Source organism: Salmo salar, chromosome ssa13 (genome assembly GCF_905237065.1).
Source record: "Salmo salar chromosome ssa13, Ssal_v3.1, whole genome shotgun sequence".
NCBI lineage: Eukaryota > Metazoa > Chordata > Actinopteri > Salmoniformes > Salmonidae > Salmo > Salmo salar.
The window spans coordinates 84,274,465-84,300,947 of record NC_059454.1 but is presented as its reverse complement, the minus strand read 5'-3'; the positions used below and the strand labels follow the sequence as shown (position 1 = coordinate 84,300,947).

The window sequence follows — 26,483 nt, the reverse complement described above, 5'->3', positions numbered from 1 at the left end:
TTCCACATTTTGTTTCATTACAGCCTTATTCTAAAATTGATTCAATGTTTTTTACCTCATCAGTCTACACACAATATCCCATGACAAAGTGAATACCGCTTTTTAGAAATGTTTGCAAATTTATATATATATTTTTTAAACAGAAATACCTTATTTACATAAGCATTCAGACCCTTTGCTATGAGACTTGAAATTGAGCTCAGGTGCATCCTTTTTCCATTGATCATTGACGGATCACCACCTCAAGCTGAACCTCAGCAAGGCGGAGCTGCTCTTCCTCCGGGGGAAGGACTGCCCGTTCCATGATCTCGCCATCACGGTTGACAACTCCCTTGTGTCCTCCTCCCAGAGTGCTAAGAACCTTGGCGTGATCCTGGACAACACCCTGTCGTTCTCCACTAACATCAAGGCGGTGACCCGATCCTGTAGGTTCATGCTCTACAACATTCGCAGAGTATGACCCTGCCTCACACAGGAAGCGGCGCAGGTCCTAATCCAGGCACTTGTCATCTCCCGTCTGGATTACTGCAACTCGCTGTTGGCTGGGCTCCCTGCCTGTGCCATTAAACCCCTACAACTCATCCAGAACGCCGCAGCCCGTCTGGTGTTCAACCTTCCCAAGTTCTCTCACGTCACCCCGCTCCTCCGCTCTCTCCACTGGCTTCCAGTTGAAGCTCGCATCCGCTACAAGACCATGGTGCTTGCCTCACGGAGCTGTGAAGGGAACGGCACCTCCATACCTTCAGGCTCTGATCAGGCCCTACACCCAAACAAGGGCACTGCGTTCATCCACCTCTGGCCTGCTGGCCCCCCTACCTCTGAGGAAGCACAGTTCCCGCTCAGCCCAGTCAAAACTGTTCGCTGCTCTGGCACCCCAATGGTGGAACAAGCTCCCTCACGACGCCAGGACAGCGGAGTCAATCACCACCTTCCGAAGACACCTGAAACCCCACCTCTTTAAGGAATACCTAGGATAGGATAAAGTAATCCTTCTAACCCCCCCCCCACTTAAAATATTTAGATGCACTATTGTAAAGTGGTTGTTCCACTGGATATCATAAGGTGAATGCACCAATTTGTAAGTCGCTCTGGATAAGAGCGTCTGCTAAATGACTTAAATGTAAATGTAAATGTAATCATTCTTGAGATGTTTCTACAACTTGATTGGAACCCACTTGTCGTAAATTCAATTGATTGGACATGATTTGGAAAGGCACACATCGGTCTACATAAGGTCCCACATTTGACAGTGCATGTCAGAGCAGAAACCAAGCCATGAGGTTGAAGGAATTGTCCGTAAAGCTCCAAGACAGGATTGTGTCGAGGCACTTCTCGGGAAGGGTACCAAAAACATTCTGCAGCATTGAAGGTCCCCAGAACACAGTGGCCTCCATCATTCTACATTGGAAGAAGTTTGGAACCACCAAGACTGTTCCTAGAGCTGGCCGCCTGGCCAAACTGAGCAATCGGGGGAGAAGGGCCTTGGTCAGGGAGGTGACCAAGAACCCGATGGTCACTCTGACAGAGCTCTAGAGTTCCTCAGTGGAGATGGCAGAACCTTCCAGAAGGACAACCATCTCTGTAGCCCTCCATCAATCAGGCCATTATGGTAGAGTGGCCAGACAGAAGCCACTCCACAGTAAACAGCACATGACAGCCCGCTTGGAGTTTGCCAAAAGGCACCTAAAGGATTCTCTGGTCTGAGGAAACCAAGATTGAAATCTTTGGCAGGAATGCCAAGCATCACGTCTGGAAGAAACCTACGGTGAACCATGGTGGTGGCAGCATCATGCTGTGGGGTTGTTTTTCAGCGATAAGGACTGGGAGACTAGTCAGGATCTAGGGAAGGATGAACAGAGCAAAGAGAGATCCTTAATGAAAACCTGTTCCAGAGGGCTCAGGACCTCAGACTTGGGTGAAGGTTCACCTTCCAACAGGACAACGACCCTAAGCACACAGCCAAGACAACGCAGGAGTGGCATCGGGACAAGTCTCTGAATGTCCTTGAGTGGCCCAGCCAGAGCCTGGACTTGAACCAAATCGAACATCTCTGGAGAGACCTGAAAATAGCTGCGCACCATCCAACCCGACAGAGCTTGAGAGGATCTGCAGAGAAGAATGGGAGAAACTCCCCAAATACAGGTGTATCAAGCTTGCAGCATCATAACCAAGAAGACTCGAGGCTGTAATCGCTGCCAAAGGTGCTTCAACATAGTACTGAGTAAAGGGTCTGAATACTTATGTAAATGTGACTGATTTCTTTTTTTCTTCCCCCCCCAAAAAAAACAAACTGTTTTTGCTTTGTCATCATGGGATATTGTGTGTAGATTGGTGAGGGAAAAAATCGATTTAATCAATTTTAGAACATGGCTGTAATGTAACAAAATGTGGAAAAAGTGAAGGGGTCTGAAAACTTTCCAAATACACTTTAGGTCTAACTACAGTATACATGTTTGAGGGTTGCTACTACAATACATCATTCAAAACATGAAAACATTACTACATAAAACCATTAAATACAGTTGGAATGTAGTTAGAACTCTCAAACTGTTTCCATCAAACAGAATAACAACAAGCTGGGGAAATACGTTTAGATTGTAAATACTGCACTTTGCCTTTGCATTACCCATATATACTAAACAAAAATATAAGCGCAACAAGCAACAATTTCAAAGACTTTACTGATATACAGTTCATATGAGGAAATCTGTCAATTGAAATAAATCTTTAAGCCCTAATCTATGGATTTCACATGACTGTGAATACAGATATGCATCTGTTGGTCACAGATACAGTACCTTAAAAAAATGGGTCTCACAATGGGCCTCAGGATCTTGTCACAGTATTTCTATGTATTCAAATTTCCATCGATATAATGTTCATTGTCTGTAGCTTATGCCTGCCCATACCATAACCCCACCACCACCACCATCAGCAAACCACTTGCCCACACGACGCCATACACGTAGTCTGTGGTTGTGAGGCCGGTTGGACATACTGCCATATTGTCTAAAACGACGTTGGAGGCGCCTTATGGTAGAGAAATTAACATTCAATTATCTGGCAACAGCTCTGGTGGACATTCCTGCAGTCAGCATGCCAATTGCACGCTCCCTCAAAACTTGAGACATCCGTGGCATTGTGTTGTGTGACAAAACTGTACGTTTTAGAGTGGCCTTTTATTGTCCCCAGAACAAGGTGCACCTGTGTAATGGTCATCGGTTTCTTGATATGCCACACTTGTCAGGTGGATAGAATATCTTGGCAATGGAGAAATACTTAGTAACAGGGAGGTAAACACATTTGTTCACAAAATGTTTAAGAAATAAGCTTTTTGTGCTTTTTTTCGACCAACACTTTACATGTTGAGTTTATATTTTTGTTCAGTGTAGTTGTTTAAGGTCATTCAAAGGCAGATTGCAGTATCTGCATTTTATGGGTCATAGGTCAAATCAGTGGTTATGATTGATATGAATACAAATGACTACATAATAAGATGATACATCTTTGCATTATCAATGATCTACCTACAATATATTTGGCTGGCTAGCAAAACAACTTTGAAGCCATTTTTCTGTTTCACTTTGTAGGGCAGCATTGGTAGGCTATGCTTAATGCGTTGCCTCTGCGCAAATGACGGGGGAAGAAAACGGAAAACTTTCAAGATGATTTTGCCTCAGTAGCCTATTTTTTTATGAAAACAAAGACGTTTGAGCAGCAGTAGACAGTTTTGACATATCCTAATTGCATCAAGTCTTGGATACAAGTAAAGGCAGGCCAGCAGTATTAATACTTTGCACAGTTTTGGGGGGACAAAAACAGGTTTTACTCAAACATGTTTTACAACAGCGTGCGCCTCCCACCAGTCCGTCAAAGGCAAAAGGTGCGTAATGCTGACTCCGCCTACAGCCCGAGTGTGCACACACAGCCTTTGCGTTTCAAACTTCCGAGTCCTAGAGCTAGGACTCTTTATCAAAAACCTGTCGAGGTATTCGCCTGAATTTTCCTTAAAACGTTCGCTTTTGGAGGTTTCTAGTAACTCGTTGAAAGTTTGTCAGTGTATTTGAGGCCTGGACAAACTGACAATCAAATGTATCGGACATGGCAACAGTTCCTCGCGTTTATGGGTTTATTCGCAGTGCCAGGTGAGTACGAAGTTACTTCATTAATTTATGTGTTCAGTCCTATGGCAATTAGTCGCTATTCTGTATGATCAAGTAAATCAAACGAATATTGTTGATAATTTATAGTTTTACATGAACACTTAGGCCTATTATTATTCAGTCAAAACATTGATCAGAGGCTCCAGCAGTCTTGCTCAAGAATCACATTGACACCACTGTCCAGTTGTGGACCCGAGTCACACATTTGATGACTTGAGACTCCACTTAATAGAAAATAAAATGACTTGACTTGAAATGATCTTGCCAGGTTTTGTCATGCTTTGTCACTCGTTTTGTGGCACAGAGTCTTGTGGATTAAAGCCAATTCAGGGTACTAGGAAGTACAGTGCCTTGTGAAAGTATTCGGCCCCCTTGAACTTTTCGACCTTTTGCCACATTTCAGGCTTCAAACATAAAGATATAAAACTGTAATTTTTTGTGAAGAATCAACAACAAGTGGGACACAATTATGAAGTGGAAAGAAATGTATTGGATATTTCAAACTTTTTTTTAACAAATAAAAAACTGAAAAATTGGCTGTGCAAAATTATTCAGCCCCTTTACTTTCAGTGCAGCAAACTCTCCAGAAGTTCAGTGAGGATCTCTGAATGATCCAATGTTGACCTAAATGACTAATGATGATAAATAGAATCCACCTGTGTGTAATCAAGTCTCTGTATAAATGCACCTGCTCTGTGATAGTCTCAGAGGTCCGTTTAAAGCGCAGAGAGCATCATGAAGAACAAGGAACACACCAGGCAGGTCCGAGATACGGTTGTGGAGAAGTTTAAAGCCGGATTTGGATACAAAAAGATTTCCCAAGCTTTAAACATCCCAAGGAGCACTGTGCAAGCGATAATATTGAAATGGAAGGAGTATCAGACCACTGCAAATCTACGAAGACCTGGCCGTCCCTCAAAACTTTCAGCTCATACAAGGAGAAGACTCATCAGAGATGCAGCCAAGAGGCCCATGATCACTCTGGATGAACTGCAGAGATCTACAGCTGAGGTGGGAGACTCTGTCCATAGGACAACAATCAGTCGTATACTGCACAAATCAAATCAAATTTATTTTTATATAGCCCTTCGTACATCAGCTGATATCTCAAAGTGCTGTACAGAAACCCAGCCTAAAACCCCAAACAGCAAGCAAAGCATGTGAAAGAAGCACGGTGGCTAGGAAAAACTCCCTAGGAAAAACTCCCTAGAAAGGCCAAAAACCTAGGAAGAAACCTAGAGAGGAACCAGGCTATGAGGGGTGGCCAGTCCTCTTCTGGCTGTGCAGGGTGGATATTATAACAGAACATGGTCAAGATGTTAAAATGTTCATAAATGACCAGCATGGTCAAATAATAATAATCATAGTAGTTGTCGAGGGTGCAACAAGCACGTCCGGTGAACAGGTCAGGGTTCCATAGCCGCAGGCAGAACAGTTGAAACTGGAGCAGCAGCACGGCCAGGTGGACTGGGGACAGCAAGGAGTCATCATGCCAGGTAGTCCTGTGGCATGGTCCTAGGGCTCAGGTCCTCCGAGAGAAAGACAGAAAGAGAGAATTAGAGAGAGCATATTTAAATTCACACAGGACACCGGATAAGACAAGAGAAATACTCCAGATGTAACAGACTGACCCTAGCCCCCGACACATAAACTACTGCAGCATAAATACTGGAGGCTGAGACAGGAGGGATCAGAAGACACTGTGGCCCCATCCGATGATACCCCGGACAGGGCCAAACAGGCAGGATATAACCCCACCCACTTTGCCAAAGCACAGCCCCCACACCACTAGAGGGATGTCTCCAACCACCAACTTACCGTCCTAAGACAAGGCCGAGTATAGCCCACAACGATCTCCGCCATGGCACAACCCAAGGGGGGGCGCCAACCCAGACAGGAAGACCACGTCAGTGACTCAACCCACTCAAGTGACGCACCCCTCCCATGGACGGCATGGAAGAACACCAGTAAGCCAGTGACTCAGCCCCTGTAAAAGGGTTAGAGGCAGAGAATCCCAGTGGAAAGAGGGGAACCGGCAAGGCAGAGACAGCAAGGGCGGTTCGTTGCTCCAGCCTTTCCGTTCACCTTCACACTCCTGGGCCAGACTATACTTAATCATAGGACCTACTGAAGAGATAAGTCTTCAGTAAAGACTTAAAGGTTGAGACTGAGTCTGCGTCTCTCACATTGGTAGGCAGACCATTCCATAAAAATGGAGCTCTATAGGAGAAAGCCCTACCTCCAGCCGTTTGCTTAGAAATTCTAGGGACAATTAGGAGGCCTGCGTCTTGTGACCGTAGCGTACGTGTAGGTATGTACGGCAGGACCAAATCGGAAAGATGGGTAGGAGCAAGCCCATGTAATGCTTTGTAGGTTAGCAGTAAAACCTTGAAATCAGCCCTTGCCTTAACAGGAAGCCAGTGTATGGAGGCTAGCACTGGAGTAATATGATCAAATTTTTTGGTTCTAGTCAGGATTCTAGCAGCCGTATTTAGCACTAACTGAAGTTTATTTAGTGCTTTATCCGGGTAGCCGGAAAGTAGAGCATTGCAGTAGTCCAGCCTAGAAGTAACAAAAGCATGGATTAATTTTTCTGTGTCATTTTTGGACAGAAAGTTTCTGATTTTTGCAATGTTACGTAGATGGAAAAAAGCTGTCCTTGAAACAGTCTTGATATGTTCTTCAAAAGAGAGATCAGGGTCCAGAGTAACGCCGAGGTCCTTCACAGTTTTATTTGAGACGACTGTACAACCATCCAGATTAATTGTCAGATTCAACAGAAGATCTCTTTGTTTCTTGGGACCTAGAACAAGCATCTCTGTTTTGTCCGAGTTTAAAAGTAGAAAGTTTGCAGCCATCCACTTCTTTATGTCTGAAACACAGGCTTCTAGCGAGGGCAATTTTGGGGCTTCACCATGTTTCATTGAAATGTACAGCTGTGTGTCGTCCGCATAGCAGTGAAATTTAACATTATGTTTTCGAATGACATCCCCAAGAGGTAAAATATATAGTGAAAACAATAGTGGTCCTAAAACGGAACCTTGAGGAACACCGAAATTTACAATTGATTTGTCAGAGGACAAACCATTCACAGAGACAAACTGATATCTTTCCGACAGATAAGATCTAAACCAGGCCAGAACTTGTCCATGTAGACCAATTTGGGTTTCCAATCTCTCCAAAAGAATGTGGTGATCGACGGTATCAAAAGCGGCACTAAGATCTAGGAGCACGAGGACAGATGCAGAACCTCGGTCTGACGTCATTAAAAGGTCATTTACCACCTTCACAAGTGCAGTCTCTGTGCTATGATGGGGTCTAAAACCAGACTGAAGCGTTTCGTATGCATTGTTTGTCTTCAGGAAGGCAGTGAGTTGCTGTGCAACAGCTTTTTCAAAATTTTTTGAGAGGAATGGAAGATTCGATATAGGCCGATAGTTTTTTATAATTTCTGGATCAAGATTCGGCTTTTTCAAGAGAGGCTTTATTACTGCCACTTTTAGTGAGCTTGGTACACATCCGGTGGATAGAGAGACGTTTATTATGTTCAACATAGGAGGGCCAAGCACAGGAAGCAGCTCTTTCAGTAGTTTAGTTGGAATAGGGTCCAGTATGCAGCTTGAGGGTTTGGAGGCCATGATTATTTTCATCATTGTGTCAAGAGATATAGTACTAAAACACTTTAGTATCTCCCTTGATCCTAGGTCCTGGCAGAGTTGTGTAGACTCAGGACAATGGAGCTTTGGATGAATACCCAGATTTCAAGAGGAGTCTGTAATTTGCTTTCTAATGATCATGATCTTTTCCTCAAAGAAGTTCATAAATGTATTACTGCTGAAGTGAAAGCCATCCTCCATTTGCGAAGGCTGCTTTTTAGTTAGCTTTGCGACAGTATCAAAAAGACATTTCGGATTGTTCTTATTTTCCTCAATTAAGTTGGAAAAATAGGATGATCGAGCAGCAGTGAGGGCTCTTCGATACTGCACGGTACTGTCTTTCCAAGCTAGTCGGAAGACTTCCAGTTTGGTGTGGCGCCATTTCCGTTCCAATTTTCTGGAAGCTTGCTTCAGAGCTCGTGTATTTTCTGTATACTAGGGAGCTAGTTTCTTATGACAGATGTTTTTAATTTTTAGGGGTGCAACTGCATCTAGGGTATTGCGCAAGGTTAAATTGAGTTCCTCGGTTAGGTGGTTAACTGATTTTTGTCCTCTGACGTCCTTGGGTAGGCAGAGGCAGTCTGGAAGGGCATCAAGGAATCTTTGGGTTGTCTGAGAATTTATAGCACGACTTTTAATGCTCCTTGGTTGGGGTCTGAGCAGATTATTTGTTGCAATTGCAAACGTAATAAAATGGTGGTCCGATAGTCCAGGATTATGAGGAAAAACATTAAGATCCACAACATTTATTCCATGGGACAAAACTAGGTCCAGAGTATGACTGTGGCAGTGAGTAGGTCCAGAGACATGTTGGACAAATCTGGCCTTTATGGAAGAGTGGCAAGAAGAAAGCCATTTCTTAAAGATATCCATAAAAAGTGTCGTTTAAAGTTTGCCACTAGCCACCTGGGAGACACACCAAACATGTGGAAGAAGGTGCTCTGGTCAGATGAAACCAAAATCGAACTTTTTGGCAACAATGCAAAACGTTATGTTTGGCGTAAAAGCAACACAGCTCACCACCCTGAACACACCATCCCCACTGTCAAACATGGTGGTGGCAGCATCATGGTTTGGGCCTGCTTTTCTTCAGCAGGGGCAGGGAAGATGGTTAAAATTGATGGGAAGATGGAGCCAAATACAGGACCATTCTGGAAGAAAACCTGATGGAGTCTGCAAAAGACCTGAGACTGGGACGGAGATTTGTCTTCCAACAAGACAATAATCCAAAACATAAAGCAAAATCTACAATGGAATGGTTCACAAATAAACATATCCAGGTGTTAGAATGGCCAAGTCAAATTCCAGACCTGAATCCAATCGAGAATCTGTGGAAAGAACTGAAAACTGCTGTTCACAAACGCTCTCCATCCAACCTCACTGAGCTCGAGCTGTTTTGCAAGGAGGAATGGGCAAAAATGTCAGTGTCTTGATGTGCAAAACTGATAGAGACATACCCCAAGCGACTTACAGCTGTAATCGCAGCTAAAGGTGGCGCTACAAAGTATTAACTTAAGGGGGCTGAATAATTTTGCACGCCCAATTTTTCAGTTTTTTTATTTGTTAAAAAAGTTTGAAATATCCAATAAATTTCGTTCCACTTCATGATTGTGTCCCACTTGTTGTTGATTCTTCACAAAAAACTGTAATTTTATGTTTGAAGCCTGAAATGTGGCAAAAGGTCGAAAAGTTCAAGGGGGCCGAATACTTTCGCAAGGCACTGTAACTATCCCCTTAACCCCCTTAAGAACAATGTCTAATTTCTGACACAAAGCAACGTTTGGAAAGAATATATATGGGATGAAGGTCATGTTAAGGCGAATAAACTACATAGGGAAATAAATGGCTACAGTTAACACTTTTTTTGTCATTTCATGAAATGTTGCTTTTAGAAAAGTTTTTTTTTTTTTAAGTACCGGGGTAACTTTAGTAAGTAATACTTAAAAGCTAAGTCTAGTTGTCTTATTTTAATTATTTAAATAAAATATTGGGGGAAATGGTGTTGCACATTAATATCTGAACTATGAGGAGATTTGATGTAAAGTCCCTCTTTAAATCACCTGCACATACATTTTCTTAGATTTTTTTCGTTGTTGTTCCTTTTCCATAATATCCATTATGTATAATTGCACTAAATATTATTTGAATAATGCCAGATTTTATATCCCAGTAGTCTTTAAAATGACATTCAGGAGCAAAAGGTTTTAAATAGTTGTTTTATAATTAATTCAAAAAAGATGAATTGGAATATAATATTGGAATGGAATATAACATTTTAATAACTTAACTCATTAATTCAGTGTAACATTGATGTGGCAACTGTCTTATGCTTTGCTGAGGGTGTGCCCAACATGCCCCCATTCACATCGACGGGGCTGTAGTGGAGCGGGTCGAGAGTTTCAAGTTCCTTGGTGTCCACATCACTAACAAACTATCATGGTCCAAACACACCAACAAAGTTGTGAAGAGGGCATGACAATGCCTTTTCCACATCAGGAGACTGAAAAGATTTGGCATGGCTCCGCAGATACTCAAAAAGGTTCTACAGCTGCACCATCGATCATCCTTACCGGTTGCATCACCGCCTGGTATGGCAACTGCTCGGCATCCTACTGTGAGGTGCTACAGAGGGTAGTACGTAGTACATCACTGGGGCCAAGCTTCCTGCAATCCAGAACCTATATACTAACTAGGCGGTGTCGGAGGAAGGCCCAAAAAATTGTCAAAGACTCCAGTCACTGAAGTTATAGACTGTTCTCTCTGCTACCGCACGGCAAGCGGTACCGGAGTGCCAAGTCTAGGTCCAAACAGCTTCTACCCCCAAGCCATAAGACTGCTGAACAATTAATAAAATGGCCACCGGGACTATTACACTGCTGCAACTCGCTGTTTATTACCTATGCATAGTCACTTTACCCATACCTACGTACCTTGACTAATCTGTACCCCCGTATAGTGATTCAGTACCGGTACCCCCTTGTACGGAATTATTGTTGCTTTAAAAAATTGTTTTACTTTAGTTTATTTAGTAAATATTTTCTTAACTGCGTTGTTGGTTAATGGCTTGTAAGTAAGAATTTCATGGTAAGGTCTACACCTGTTGTATTTGGCACATGACAAATAAAATGGGATTTATTGCACGATTCTAATTTGTACATAGGTCACAAATAAAGCTATTCCCAGTCAAATTGGAGCACAACTCACTAGCCTACCTCCTGCACTGCTCACACCTAATCCAGTGACTGAAAACAGGGGAGAGATGCCAATTGAAAAGCTCTCTCTTAAAAACATAGCTGGCTATATGACATAAAATGCTGTGTAAAAGAAATCACAGAAACAATGACAAAATAAGGAAAACTAAATAAATAATGAAATGTTATAAATCCGTGTAATCATCGGCCCGAGACCCAAGTAATACATTTGGGTCAGATAACTCACATCGGAATCGGCCCGAGCTCAATCCCCGCATCCTAGCCATAAGTAATACTGCTTAAGGCGGCCCAGACTCGGGCCACATGACGTCGGCCGAGTCTGACTCTCAGCCTAGTGCCCCAACTCTCAGCCGGAATCGGCCCAGATCCACTGTGCTAGCTGGGGTGGCAGCCAGGGAAAGTGTTGGTGGAATAATTTGGTGACATCTTGTGGTCTTAATCTGAATTACAGGGGGCTAGTTACCTAGTACCTTATACTTGATCCGAAAATGTGGTTGGAGGCTCCATATGGAGGGTGTGACGCAATTTCGGGGCCTTCGGAGGCTTGCAGAGGCTAAATCCAAATCAAGCTCCTTACCGCATCGCCTGCCTCTCAAATTTTCTAACAATGCAGAGGGCTCCGTATAGCTCTGCATTGACATGATTGGTTGACGATCGGTGGGGGCGGTAGGTCCTGTATAAACACAAACTCACTTCGTTGACAACTTCCTTCATAACAGCTCTACTCCGTGAAGAGCAAGAAGTATGAATGCCCTGACTTCGGCATAGGCTCTATCACAGTAAATTCTGTAAGGCCACTGCAAATGTCGGATTGACCATGCATGCAGCACCTTGCACTCTACACGCAGCCAGAGACAGTAGCCTCAGCATCGCCCTTGGAGAAAAAAAACCTGCAACAGATTGGCTAGTGCAATGCACACTCCGCACTCTGATTTGACAAGCAAACTATCAATCAACAAAGGTCGGGTGAGCGAACGGATTGCTGATTTGCTGTACAGCTGTAGGATTGGGTGCAGCGCGAACATCATATTATGAGGGATGTTGGAGATTCCGGTTGAAATTTGGAAAAGATGGCGGAAGTGGATGCTCAGTTTGAATCAAGCAGCGTGTTGAGCAAAGTTGGTGAAGTCGAGTGTTCTGACACTACAACAGTAGTAGCGAAAGCTGGAACAAAAAGGACATTGTCTAAAACTGGAGTGGAGGATACGTGTATGAATGATAATGAATCGCTTTTTGTCGAGATGCGTTTGAGTAAGGATGAATGTGGGAAACCCGTTTGAGGTGTCAAATAGTGAAGTATGCGCTGGGAAAAGTGGAGTCAGTCAGTGACCAGGAGTGGGCTTATTTTGATGAATTGTATTTCTGAAGAACAGAGGAAGATTGCAGTGAGCCTCAAAAGAATCCGGACAGAAGTTTTGTGTTTTGAACTTCGGAGTAGAGCACCCGTTTAAAGGAGTCATCTCAGGGGTAATGACGGATGTTCAGGTTCAATACCTGAAGAGAATTTGTGATGTGGTTGGTGCCCAGCGTCTGACCCACTGGGTGAATGGAGAAAAATAAAGTCAGTCGGTCCTGTTGTTTTTTGATAAAGAGCAAATACCTGTGTGATCGCCAATAATCCATAGAGGAAGAATGTCAAATTATAGGTAGAGAGGATTGCCATAATAAATAAATGTGCAGCGCCAAAAATTGTTTGGTGATCAAGAATATTAACTGTTTACTTTGCAAGCTCATCAGCAGTGGGGCACAAATACTAGCATAGGCCTATTGGTATTTTGGTATGTAACAATTGCTTGAAATTGATGATTTACTTATGAAGCTTTCATTTGGAATTTGTTTAAAATGAGTTATTACTGTGGCAAAGACTCAGCATAGGCGCCGCTGTCCAAACACCGGGAAATTGAGTTTTTTTTTCTCTTGTTGAAATGTTTGCTCTTGCTTTCACATGTTTAAATTCATTGGCCCTGTGTGGTAAATCTATATCTAATACTAAAATAATTGCTAGTGTTTCATTCCATCCCGGTACCGTTTATTACAACATGTAGACATTTCATGTTTGATAGGCCTACAATATACACTGCTCAAAAACATAAAGGGAACACTTAAACAACACAATGTAACTCCAAGTCAATCACACTTCTGTGAAATCACACTGTCCACTTAGGAAGCAACACTGATTGACAATACATTTCACATGCTGTTGTGTAAATGGATAGACAACAGGTGGAAATTATAGGCAATTAGCAAGTGGTTCTGCAGGTGGGGACCACAGACCACTTCTCAGTTCCTATGCTTCCTGGCTGATGTTTTGGTCACTTTTCAATGCTGCCGGTGCTTTCACTCTAGTGGTAGCATGAGACGGAGTCTACAACCCACACAAGTGGCTCAGGTAGTGCAGCTCATCCAGGATGGCACATCAATGCGAGCTGTGGCAAGAAGGTTTGCTGTGTCTGTCAGCGTAGTGTCCAGAGCATGGAGGCGCTACCAGGAGACAGGCCAGTACATCAGGAGACGTGGAGGAGGCCGTAGGAGGGCAACAACCCAGCAGCAGGACCGCTACCTCCGCCTTTGTGCAAGGAGGAGCAGGAGAAGCACTGCCAGAGCCCTGCAAAATGACCTCCAGCAGGCCACAAATGTGCATGTGTCTGCTTGAACGGTCAGAAACAGACTCCATGAGGGTGATATGAGGGCCCAACGTCCACAGGTGGGGGTTGTGCTTACAGCCCAACACCGTGCAAGACGTTTGGCATTTGCCCGAGAACACCAAGATTGGCAAATTCGCCACTGGCGCCCTGTGCTCTTCACAGATGAAAGCAGGTTCACACTGAGCACGTGACAGACGTGACAGAGTCTGGAGACGCTGTGGAGAATGTTCTGCTGCCTGCAACATCCTCCAGCATGACCGGTTTGGCGGTGGGTCAGTCATGGTGTGGGGTGGCATTTCTTTGGGGGGCCGCACAGCCCTCCATGTGCTCGCCAGAGGTAGCCTGACTGCCATTAGGTACCGAGATGAGATCCTCAGACCCCTTGTGAGACCATATGCTGGTGCGGTTGGCCCTGGGTTCCTCCTGATGCAAGACAATGCTAGACCTCATGTGGCTGGAGTGTGTCAGCAGTTCCTGCAAGAGGAAGGCATTGATGCTATGGACTGGCCCGCCCGTTCCCCAGACCTGAATCCAATTGAGCACATCTGGGACATCATGTCTCGCTCCATCCACCAACGACACGTTGCACCACAGACTGTCCAGGAGTTGGCGGATGCTTTAGTCCAGGTCTGGGAGGAGATCCCTCAGGAGACCATCCGCCACCTCATCAGGAGCATGCCCAGGCGTTGTAGGGAGGTCATACAGGCACGTGGAGGCCACACACACTACTGAGCCTCATCTTGGCTTGTTTTAAGGACATTACATCAAAGTTGGATCAGCCTGTAGTGTGGTTTTCCACTTTAATTTTGAGTGTGACTCCAAATCCAGACCTCCATGGGTTGATAAATTGGATTTCCATTGATTATTTTTGTGTGATTTTGTCAGCACATTCAACTATGTAAAGAAAAAAGTATTTAATAAGATTATTTCTTTCATTCAGATCTAGGATGTGTTGTTTAAGTGTTCCCTTTAGTTTTTTGAGCAGTATATTTTCATTTTGCCAACCTCTGAGTGGACGCAATGTTTATTGCGCACATGACCGTTCACAAGATTCATGGGGTAGAAGTTCTGTTTATTTAATTCAATATATGGTTTCCTTTTGTTCATATTTCCTCGGTTATGTCGGAGTTCCGTGCCTCTGTTATCCTCGTTGTGCGTAATAGGAGCACGCGCACCTCTGTGCGCATAGAAATAGGCTTGTGGCCTGCACCCTTCGCTTTGGAGTCAGAACATTGAATAAGAGAATGTATTGTTCCATGTATGTATTGTGTTGAAACATCATTAATAATCATTAAGTCTGGTTAAGATGAATGTACCAATGTAACAATGGATGTGGAAATTGCCTTTTCGTATGAAATGGCGCTTTCACCATTGGATCACCAAGACCTGTAAATAAATCTACTCTCTGAGCACGTCAACCTGCCTTGCCTTCTGCTGATTCTATGCCCTTATGACTGCTACAAGTTTTACAATTACAAATGCTAATCAAAATGCGTTGTAGACAAAATTACGAAAAGGCTGTCTCAATACATAGACAAAGATTTGTAGTTGAACAAGTCGTTGCATGTATCGATTTTATTTTTACTTGAGTCTTGATTTGACTTGCTGATAGAATGCACGACTTGGAGTCGAGTCTTGACCCGTTCTACTTGGGACTCGACTTGAGAACTCCGACCTTGTGACTTGAGACTTGCTTGTGACTCGAATAATAGTGACTTGGTCCCGTCTCTGCCACTGTCAGGCTCAGATGGCTACAGGTCAGGTGACCAGAACCCCAATCTAATTTCCATAATCTTGATAATGAGTAGCCTACTCTTGATTTATACTTTATCATTATAGAATAGCTTGGACATGCAGTATATATTGACATTTCTGACATGTTTCTCAGGTTGACCAGGCCAAAGCTCATAGTGATCATAAGTTATTGTCCTCTTGGATAATTGTTAGATTGATATGGAAGGACAGGTTACTCCAGGAATGATTTAGTTCTCTATCAGGTTGTGAAAACAACAGCCAGTAGTATCACTGTTTTATTATTTTCTGCTACCATTGAGTGTGTGAAAATACTGAATATTCTTCTCATGGTATTGATGTATGAATATGAAAGTCTATACTGTGTACCTATCCGTTGTGTGTAATACGCCCTATATCTCTGTGTTTGAGAGGGCTTTATCTGGATGTCTGATATCATGAAGCAGGGGAGTGTCTTTAGTGCTGCAGATTGTATTTATTCTTTGGATCTGACTCTGACTAGCTCTGCCTTGAAACAACTCAGCCAAAGGTTAGTGGATCACACCCAGTGTTTATTTGAAAGCATCCGTTCTGTAAATGTCTCTGTTTTGTTTATGTGGGTTATACTTTCAAGGACATGGGAGGACTATCTCTCCTCCCTGTAGTCAAAGTACTGTGTTCCTGCTCTAGTTTGAATAATACAACACATCTGTCATCACATGAATTCCATCCAATCAGTGAGCGCAGAGAGGGGCCTTTCTGAAGTCTGTCTGGGGAAGTGCAGCTCAGCCATCGGGTTGATTGATTTAGTGCTGTCATGTCTACTCTAGGGTAGTGAATGTAGTTTGTTACAACACAGCGATTTGCCAGGATGGTTCCCTCAGCTCAGATACTTTCTACAGTGTTTTTTACTGATCTTTTGCTTGTCTGCCCATGGACATGACAGGATGGATAGGAATTACCTGGATGCTGATTTAGAGTGACAGCCTGTTTTAATCCATAACACAGGGCTATCAGGGCAATGAGACAGAGCATGAAGGAAAAAGGAATGCTCATGGCTGGTATTAATCCCTGTTTGTCTCGAGCCCCTACCCTGCCGTACTCCCTGCCTGGACACCGAACTCCTGAAGGAGATAAATCTAATCTACGCTTCAGAGTGGTGCCAATGGGTACAGATGGAAGATTTTCATGTTTGCCAGAACGCTTGATGTTTTTTTTTTATACCTTTTATCAGAATTTTTTTTTACTCCCTTGCTGGTTCAGGCTCTCATACGTGGACCTCTGGACTGAACACCTACAATCATTAACCAGCCACCTGCCGGTATCGTTAACCAGACAGAGAGACACACACACACACAGAGAGACTGCCAAATATAAACACAATGGAATGCTGAGTAGAGGTCTTCACGGGTCCAAAAAGTTGGACCTGTCCGTGGGTTTCCCACCTGACCCGATTTCTATAAATGAATTTAAAAAAGAACGGCGGTCTGTTGCGAGTGGACCCGAGGACAGTCAGACCCGTTCCGAAAAGGCACGTGGGGAAAAAGACCCAAACATACCAGTGCTGGTTCTGGTCTGAGTGACCCATTTAGATCAGAGAGTAGAGAGAGAGAAAGACACCTCCGACTGGGCGCTGTCAGTGCCATAAATAAACGAGCGATAGTCCTATTGGCCAAATGATCCACAGTTACGTGCCCTTAAAATCTGCCTGAAACGAATTACAAAAATAATATTGGTTGTGTTTTGATGTGTAGCATATTAAAAACGTCACGGTTCAGCTGTCGGCGATCAGGCCTTTATGGTAGAGTGGCCAGACGGAATCCACTCCTCAGTATAAGCCACATGACAGCCCGTTTTGGAGTTTGCGAAAAGGCACCTTAAGACTCTCAGCCCATGAGAAACAAGATTCTCTGGTCTGATGAAACCAAGATTGAACTATTTGACCTGAATGTCAAGCGTCACATCTGGAGGAAACCTGGCACCATCCCTACGGTGAAGCATGGGGTGGCAGCATCATGCTGTGGGGATGTTTTTCAGTGGCAGGGACTGGGAGGATCTAGCAAAGTACAGAGATCCTTGATGAAAACCTGCTCCAGAGTGCTCAGGACCTTAGACTGGGGTGAAGGTTCACCTTCCAATAGGACAACAACCCTAAGCACACAGCCAAGACAACGCAGGAGTGGCTTCGGGACAAGTCTCTGAATGTCCTTGAGAGACCTGAAAATAGTTGTGCAGCGACACTCTCCATCCAACCTGACAAAGCTTGAGAGGATCTGCAGAGAAGAATGGGAGAAACTCCCCAAATACAGGTGTGCCAAGCTTGTAGTGTCATACCCAAGAAGACTCAAGGCTGTAATTGCTGCGAAAGATGCTTCAACAAAGTACTGAGTAAAGGGTCTGAATGCTTATATTAATGTGATATTTCCGTTACATTTTTTTTATGAATTTGCAGAAATCTCAACTGTTTTTGCTTTGTCTATTGTGTGTTGATTGATTAGGGGAAAACGATTAAATGGTTTATATAATAAGGCAGTAACGTAACAAAATGTGGAAAAAGTCAAGGGGTCACCAATTGAGCATGTTTGGGATGCTCTGGATCGACGTGTACAACAGCATGTTCCAGTTCCCGCCAATATCCAGAAACTTCGCACAGCCATTGAAGAGTGAGACAACATTCCAAAGGCCACAATCAACAGCCTGATTAACTCTATGCGAAGGAGATGTTTTGTGTAGCGTGAGGCAATTGGTGGTCACACCAGATACTGACTGGTTTTCTGATTCACTCCCCCCTACTTAAATTTTTTTATAATTGGGTATCTGTTACCAACAGTTGCATATCTGTATTCCTAGTCATGTGAAATCCATAGATTAGGGCCTAATTCATTATTTAAATTGACTGATTTCCTTTTATATGAACTGTAACTCAGTAAAATCTTCAATTGTTGAATGTTGCGTTTTATATATTTGTTCAGTGTAAGTTTTTTGCAACTCACGCGCTCTTTGGTTTTACATTTTTATGGTTTGAGTGCTAGTAGCCCTATATTGTGCCAAACACAACATTAGTGGGTGGAAGAAAATGGCTCAAAACAATGAAACAAAACACTTGTTGCATATTTTAAGTTGGCCAACAATTATCATAGAGGTCGACCGATGTTATGATTTTTCAACGCCGATACCGATTATTGGAGGACCAAAAAAAGCCGATACCAATTAATCGGCTGATTTTTATATATTTTTATATTTATTTGTAATAATGACAATTACAACAATACTGAATGAACACTTTATTTTAACTTAATATAATACATAAATACAAATTAGTTTAGTCTCAAATAAATAATGAAACATGTTCAATTTGGTTTAAAATATCAAAAACACAGTGTTGGAGAAGAAAGTAAAAGTGCAATATATGCCATGTAAAAAAGCTCACTTTTAAGTTCCTTGCTCAGAACATGAGAACATATGAAAGCTGGGGGTTCCTTTTAACATGAGTCTTCAATATTCCCAGTTTAGAAGTTTTAGGTTGTAGTTATCATAGGACTATTTCTCGCTATACCATTTGCATTTCATATACCTTTGACTATTGGATGTTCTTATAGGCACTATAGTATTGCCAGCCTAATCTCGGGAGTTGATAGGCTTGAAGTCATAAATAGCGCTGTGTTTCAAGCATTGTGAAGAGCTGCTGGCAAACGCAGGAAAGTGCTGTTTGAATGAATGCTTACGAGCCTGCTGCTGCCTACCACTGCTCAGTTAGACTGTTCTATCAAATCATAGACTTATTTACAATCTAATAAACACACAAATACTAGCCTTAGGTCATTAATATGGTCAAATCCGGAAACTATCATTTTGAAAACAAAACGTTTATTCTTTCAGTGAAATACGGAACCATTCCATATTTTATCTAACGGGTGGCATCCGTCTAAATATTGCTGTTACTTTGACAACCTTCAATGTTATGTCATAATTATGTAAAATTCTGGCAAATTAATTACGGTCTTTGTTAGGAAGAAATGGTCTTCACACAGTTCGCAACGAGCCAGGCGGCCCAAACTGCTACATATACCCTGACTCTGCTTCACAGAACGCAAGAGAAGTGACACAATTTCCCTAGTTAATATTGCCTGCTAACATTCATTTCTTTTAACTAAATATGCAGATTTAAAAAAATATACTTGTGTATTGATTTTAAGAAAGGCATTGATGTTTATGGTTAGGTACATTGGTGCAACAACAGTGCTTTTTTTGCGAATGCGCTTGTTAAATCATCACCCGTTTGGCAAAGTAGGCTGTGATTCGATGACAAATTAACAGGCACCGCATTGATTATTTGCAACGCAGGACAAGCTAGTTAAACTAGTTAAAGTTATGTTAAGATTGTTTTCTTTATAAGATAAGTTTAATGCTAGCTAGCAACTTACCTTGGCTACTTGCTGCACTCGCGTAACAGGTGGTCAGCCTGCCACGCGGTCTCCTTGTGGAGTGCAATGTAATCGGCCATAATCAGCGTCTAAAAATGCAGATTACCGTTTTTGTTATGAAAACTTGAAATGGGCCTAATTAATCGGCCATGCCGATTTAATCGGTCGACCTCTAATAATAATCATTATAATGAATACGAAAATAAGTTCAATTGCTTCTAACCTTAATAGTGAGTTGCACGCGGTCCATTTGGCCATGCCAACGGTCTTCTCATCTTTGTCTACTACAATATGAAAACTGTAAAACTAATAAGGACTCAATAATCCATGCCTTCAGGGAATGTTATAAAGTCCAAAAGTTATGAGCGGAGTTATAAAGTTGGCTGTCAGAAGGAAATATTGTTGTTACATTTTTACAATGTCAATTGACTTTTAATCCGCCTGTATGCATTTCAAGACCTGGCATATGAGGGTGAAGTGAGATACCTGATGGGTTGGACGATACTTATCTCGTCAATCATCTAAAAACAACATATATACTTAACTGTGAATCAACCAATCCTCCGTCATTCACGCAATGGAAAAGCCAAATGCTTTATCTAAAAATTGAAAGTGTGTGGGCTACGGAGAGAAACAACAAAATGGTACAGTTTGAGGCCATGTGGCGTACAGTGATGTGGACGCTGGAGATGGGGGGTGCTAGTGGGTCTGGGCAGGTGTGATGTAGTTGATATTTGTATGATGTCATGTGTATGTTTTGTATTGTTTATAAAATATCAAATTAAATATTACATTTAAAAAACAGTACAAATAAAACTTGTCGCCGAGTTTTCTTTTCACTATACCCTTTCTCCTCTTACTTTTGTTTTAATTCAATAAAAAATGCTGCCATCTTCTCAATCAACAGTAGCCAAGGCTCCTTTCACTCGCTCTCTCTCCCTCCTCAGCAGCAGGCACATGTTAGGTGAGCAGCCAGAAGCAGTTTCAGCTGGACATAAGCTATACGTTTTATTGAGTTGCAAATGGCTGACACAGATAACAAGCTTGTGCAGTTCTCATCACCTCACACACATTCCATTAACTGAGGACGAGTCCAATCGGGTCCAGTAGGCAATTTTAATAGTAAATTAAGACCCACGGAAATTCTATTTGACCCAACCCAGATCAGAGACAAAAGTCTGAATTTAGGACCCGTACCCAACCCGGGCCAAATCTCAGAATTTCAGGTCTGTTGGACCTGTGAAGACTTAATGCTGAGTGAATCAATACAGGGCCACTCCACCTGCTTTCTAATTTGATAATTTTTTATCGTTTTTATATGTAAAATAAGTTTGTGTTTGACTCGGGTGTGATTTATAACTCTAGCTCAGCTCATTATGGAGATCGGTCCACACTGGACCGCACAAAGTACAGTAGGAGAGAACATGCTTGAAGGGTTTGACTGAGTACAGGTTGAAGCGTTTGAGGGAGGGTACACGTAGTACTGAGCTACGCTACAGCTCCAGGGATTTGAAAAGTGTAGTCAACGAACCACTTGACTTTTTGGAAGTCGAGGCTGCGTTTACTGAAGAGAGCGGACCGAGTTTAGACTGAAGATGTGTAAACAGACACGGTTGTTGCTAAAACCGCTATCAACCTTCTCATGGTCATCATGTGTACACATGAGGCTGTGAAATACAGTTTTCTGTGTTTAATAGTGTGCTCTAAAAGTTCTGTAAGGACTTTGATAAGGTGCTTGCTTATGCTACTCTCAGGGTTATTGTGTATATAATGTAGTGTATATAGCTGTGCTTACGTGTCTCATTGGGTCTACTCTGTGTGTCAGGTGTGCTGCGAGTCGTTGGAATGGAGATTTTCACATCCAATGAAGTGGAGGCATTGAACGGGACAGAAGTGAGATTGAAGTGCACCTTTAAGTCCAAACACCCAGTGTCCCACTCCTCTGTGGCTGTCTCCTGGAACTTCCGTCCCCTGAGCCAGGGAGCTGAGGAGTCGGTGGGTGACCTTTCCACACTGGAAGCAGAACTAACACTTGCCATACAAGGAAGGTGTCTGAATTAGGAGGGAGACTGGGTTAGCCTCGTAAACCAGCTTGACTACTGGATGGACATGGAGGCTTTTTTGAGCAGAGTATTATGTAAAACATCAACATTTTAGAGCAGCGCATAATTGTGTGTGTGTGTGTGTGTCAGGTGTTTTACTACCAGGAGACGGCGTACCCCCCTACAGAGGGGCGGTTTAAGGGCCATGCAGTGTGGTCAGGGGACATCATGAGACAGGACGCCTCCATCAGCCTGCATGAAGTCCCCTTCACCTTCAACGGCACCTACACCTGCCAGGTCCGCAACCTGCCCGACGTCCACGGCATCAATGGAGAGGTCACCCTCAGGGTTGTCCACAAAGGTCAGTCAGTCATTCACTCACACTGGTGTGTTGCATAGAAACCTTAACGTGGACTGATGTATTGTTGTTTGTGTGTGTGTGCTGGCTGTGCTGCTCCTTCCAGTCTCCATCTCAGATATAGGCATCCTGGCTGCAGCCATCGGGGGAACCATCGCCATAGTCCTGGTGCTGCTGGGTCTCTTCATGGTGTACAAGTACTGCAACCGCCATGCCAACACAGACATGGAGCTGCAGGGGAGCAAACTGCAGGAAACCAGAGAGCTGCAGGAGCGAGAGTTGCAGGCCAACATCCTACAGGAGAAAAAGCTGAAGGCCAGTGAGAAGGAGCGTAAGGACCCTACAGTGTGGTGATGGGGTGTGTCTCCCTCCCTACCTCTGCTGATTGGTGTGGGGAGGTGTTCTGTCTGGACAGACTGGTCTCTGACTGGAGGGGCTGGCCAGTCCAGGACCACAATTTGGAGGGACTAATGCTTTTTTTTGGTCGGTGTCCCTTTTTCTACACTCCCTCACTATGAGTATTAGGGATCTCTGTACATGTTTTATGCACTTAATGTTTTTTACAGACAACTATGTGATTGGGTTGACTGTGCCTGTGCCATCCTAGGATGTAAACCCCCCCAAAAAAAAAAACATCACTAGAATGCTAACAAAATGCAAAAAAGTACTGAGGAATCCCCATAGCGGATGCTAGGTCAATGCTAACGAACGCTTGTGAACATTTTACTATTAACAACCCAGCTCCTAAAGTTATGCAAGCATCTCGAAACGCAGCATGCACAAAATAAATTAGACAGCAGGGATCTTATTTCAGGACGGGATCGTGTCTGCTGCTGTTACCAAGAAGCTTGATCTTGCAAGCTAAGGTTAGCCACTTAGCTGGCATTAGTAAAGTTGTAGAACCCAGCTGGAGATAATTTATTTGCTACATCTAAGATAGTTAACTTAATAGTTATAAGATGCATAGCTGGCAAACAGCTGTAACTTGATCACCTCACTTAAGTTGCGCTGTCGGGGTGACTCACCTCATGAAGCTCCCATTTTGCTCATTGTCTATCTTTGTAAACAAACACACTTGACTTGCTCAAACAGCTGTTTTGGGATCTAGTACTGGTAAGCTTCATAATGGTTAACGCGGTCTGCTTTATCTATTACCTAGTGCACAAGTTGACTGCAGCTATTTATTTAAAAAGTACTAATATTCAAATTTATAAAAACAAAAAACATTATTGACAGTATTGGGAAACCATACTGATGTTTCGAAATACCCCGGGATACGGTATATACGGCGTACCGCCAAATCCTACTATGTGATTGTATATACGGCGTACCGCCAAATCCTACTATGTGATTGTATATACGGCGTACCGCCAAATCCTACTATGTGATTGTATTTTGACTATGTAGTATGACTACTCTTATTAGATATGGCTGAAATGACACCAGCAGCAGTCTCTTGGTGTGGTGTCATCTGTTTCTTAACATTACGTTTGGTAGCCATTTGTTCTAAATTAATATACAGAATTATTTTAACACTTGAATAATCAACATTATAACTGAGCTAATGGCCCATACATTTACATTATTCCCAAATGAATGTATGTGTATCTGGCAGCAGATATGTGAGTGTGTTTTATGATTAAGGTCCCGTTGTGAATTTAGTCAGTGAAACCCTTTTTATTTTTTTTAAACCTGTGGTATCTTGGGTAGGCTACGGTGCTGGTGGAAGCCCTGTACTAGGGGTGGCTAAGGGCTAAGCTCAAGGTAAGGGAAAGGGCAATAGGGCTGGTGGAAGCTTTCCTGGGCCAGGAGCTTTCAGTGACAAACCCACTCCTGCTTCCTGCAACAATGACAGCATAAATGACTGCCTATTACTGCTGGACATAAAAAGTAACTGTCATACACCTTTGAATGCAGAAGAAGAACCCCACAATTCCAAGAAGCCTGTTTTCCATGTGTTATGTAGTTTTTGTGATCTGATGTGCCCAATGTGTCCATTGAAGGAAGCTGTTCCATCTCTCTTTCTGGGTCCATGCTGAGGATCATGGGTGTTGTGGTCTCAAAGGTTTGGCTATGGTAATCTGGTACATCAATGCAGGACCCTCGCTGCTGTCCAAATCAATACACTATCGTGTGTGTGTGTGTGTGTGTGTGTGTGTGTGTGTGGAGGATGACTAAGCTCGGTATAGATAGGGCTGGAAAAGCCTCGAGCAAAGAGGGTGGAATGTTAGCAGTAAAGCTTTTATTGGCCACAATTAGACTAAATATCAGTATTGTCAGGATCAATGAGTGTACAGTACTCGATCCTTTTATTTTCATCATAATGACGTAGCTATTGATTTTGGTGGTTAAATCGATCATGCGTCTTCACCTACTGATGAGACTGGAAGAGCTATGTGATTCTGAATGACACTGGAGGTCAAGGCTGTATTATGTTTGAATCTTCCTCATCTGATGCACATAGACATGGATTGTGACTGTGATGGCCATGTTGTATCACACTGTGCTGAGAGAGAGAGAGCGAACACTCCTAACAGTGTTTGAGAGATGGTCATATGGTCCTACCCGGTGGAGCCTGCCGCTCACTCCTACAGTACACACAAGTATGGCTTTCAGTTTAGGAGAAACATGAAGATGTCACTGGCCCAAACACGACTGCGTTTGTGTGTGGACCATGTTAATTCCTTAGTGATGTGGACATCGAGAAACTTGAAGCTCTCGACCCGCTCCACTACAGCCCCATCGATGTGGATAGGGGCGTGCTCGTGCTTCGTTTCCTGTAGTCCACGAGCAGCTCCTTTGTCTTACTGATGTTGAGGGAAAGGTTGTTGTCCTGGCACCACACTGCTAGGTCACTGACCTCCTCCCTATAGGCTGTCTCATCATCATTGGTGATCAGGCCTATAGATGTATATCGTACATGTAAACACATTTTATCTTATAAGGTAGAGATTTATTTTATTTACTAACATTTTCAATAATGTATATTTTTAATTGTATTATTTGCACCAAATATAAACGCAACATGCAACAATTTCATAGATTTTACGGAGTTACAGTTCATATGAGGAAATTGGTCAATTGAAATAAATTAATTTGGCCCTAATCTATGGATTTCACATGACTGGGAATACAGATATGCATTTGTTGGTCACAAAAGATGGGCCTCACATTGGGCCTCAGGATCTCGTCACGGTATTTTTGTGAATTCTAATTGCAATCGATAAAATGCAATTGGATTCGTTGTCCGTAGCTTATGCCTGCCCATACCACAACCCCACTGCCACCATGGGGCACTCTGTTCAGAAAACCGCTCGCCCACACGACACCATACACACCATCTGCGTTTGTTAGGCCAGTTTGACGTACTGCCAAATTCTCTAAAATGATGTTGGAGGCGGCTTATAGTAAGGAAATGAACATTAAATTATCTGGCAACAGCTCTGGTGGACATTCCTGCAGTCAGCATGCCAATTGCATGCTCCCTCAAAACATGAGATATCTGTAGCATTGTGTTGTGTGACAAAACTGCACAATTTTCGAGTGGCCTTTTATTGTTCCCAGCACAAGGTGCACCTGTGTAATCATGCTGTTTAATCAGCTTCTTGATATGCAACACCTGTCAGGTGGATGGGTTATCTTGGCAATGGAGAAAACAGGAATGTAAACAAATTTGCGCACCAAATTTGAAAGAAATAAGCCTTTTGTGTGTATGGAAAAGTTCAGGGTCTTTTATTTCAGCTCATGAAACAGGACCAACACTTCACGTGCTTTATATTTTTGTTCAGTGTATATATACGGTGTAAATCAGACTTGCCTGTAAGACTATGAAGTACAATTAAGCACAGGCTTAACTGAATGACAACAGAGACAGAATAAATACAATATGGAATTTTATTGAATAGTTTGGGGTAGGCCTCGTCTCTGAGAAGTGCGCCTCAGAGCCAGATGCTGAGGACTGATTGCCTCCCCCACTGGGAGAACGGGGATCTGATTACGGGCCTTCAGTTGGTGGAGGTGGAAGGTCGTTGGAAGATTGTTGCTGCAAAACAAGTGGGAGACTCAAGGTTTGAGTTGACATATACCCCCCTAGATTTATGCCCATTGGTTGAAAGAAAGGAAAGTGTTTATTGCATGAGTGAGCCCATAGGTTAATCAGCAAGAATGGTGAAGTTGCCTTAGTGTGCCGTGCTTATAGGCTGAAGTTAATAGGTGTGTGACAGTCAGCACATTTGCTAATAATAAGGTGTGA

General features: G+C 43.0%; 1 protein-coding gene across 2 annotated transcripts; it reads left to right on the top strand.

Moving 5' to 3' along the window:
- Positions 1-3,881: 3,881 nt before the first annotated feature.
- mpzl2 (myelin protein zero-like 2) lies at positions 3,882-26,135 on the top strand. Of its 2 annotated transcripts, NM_001141083.1 has the most exon segments (5): positions 3,934-4,145; positions 21,657-21,826; positions 22,024-22,234; positions 22,338-22,525; positions 25,667-26,127. In NM_001141083.1, coding segments are annotated over 5 exon segments (786 nt in total). In that variant the 5' UTR covers positions 3,934-4,090; the 3' UTR covers positions 25,829-26,127.
- Positions 26,136-26,483: the final 348 nt, after the last annotated feature.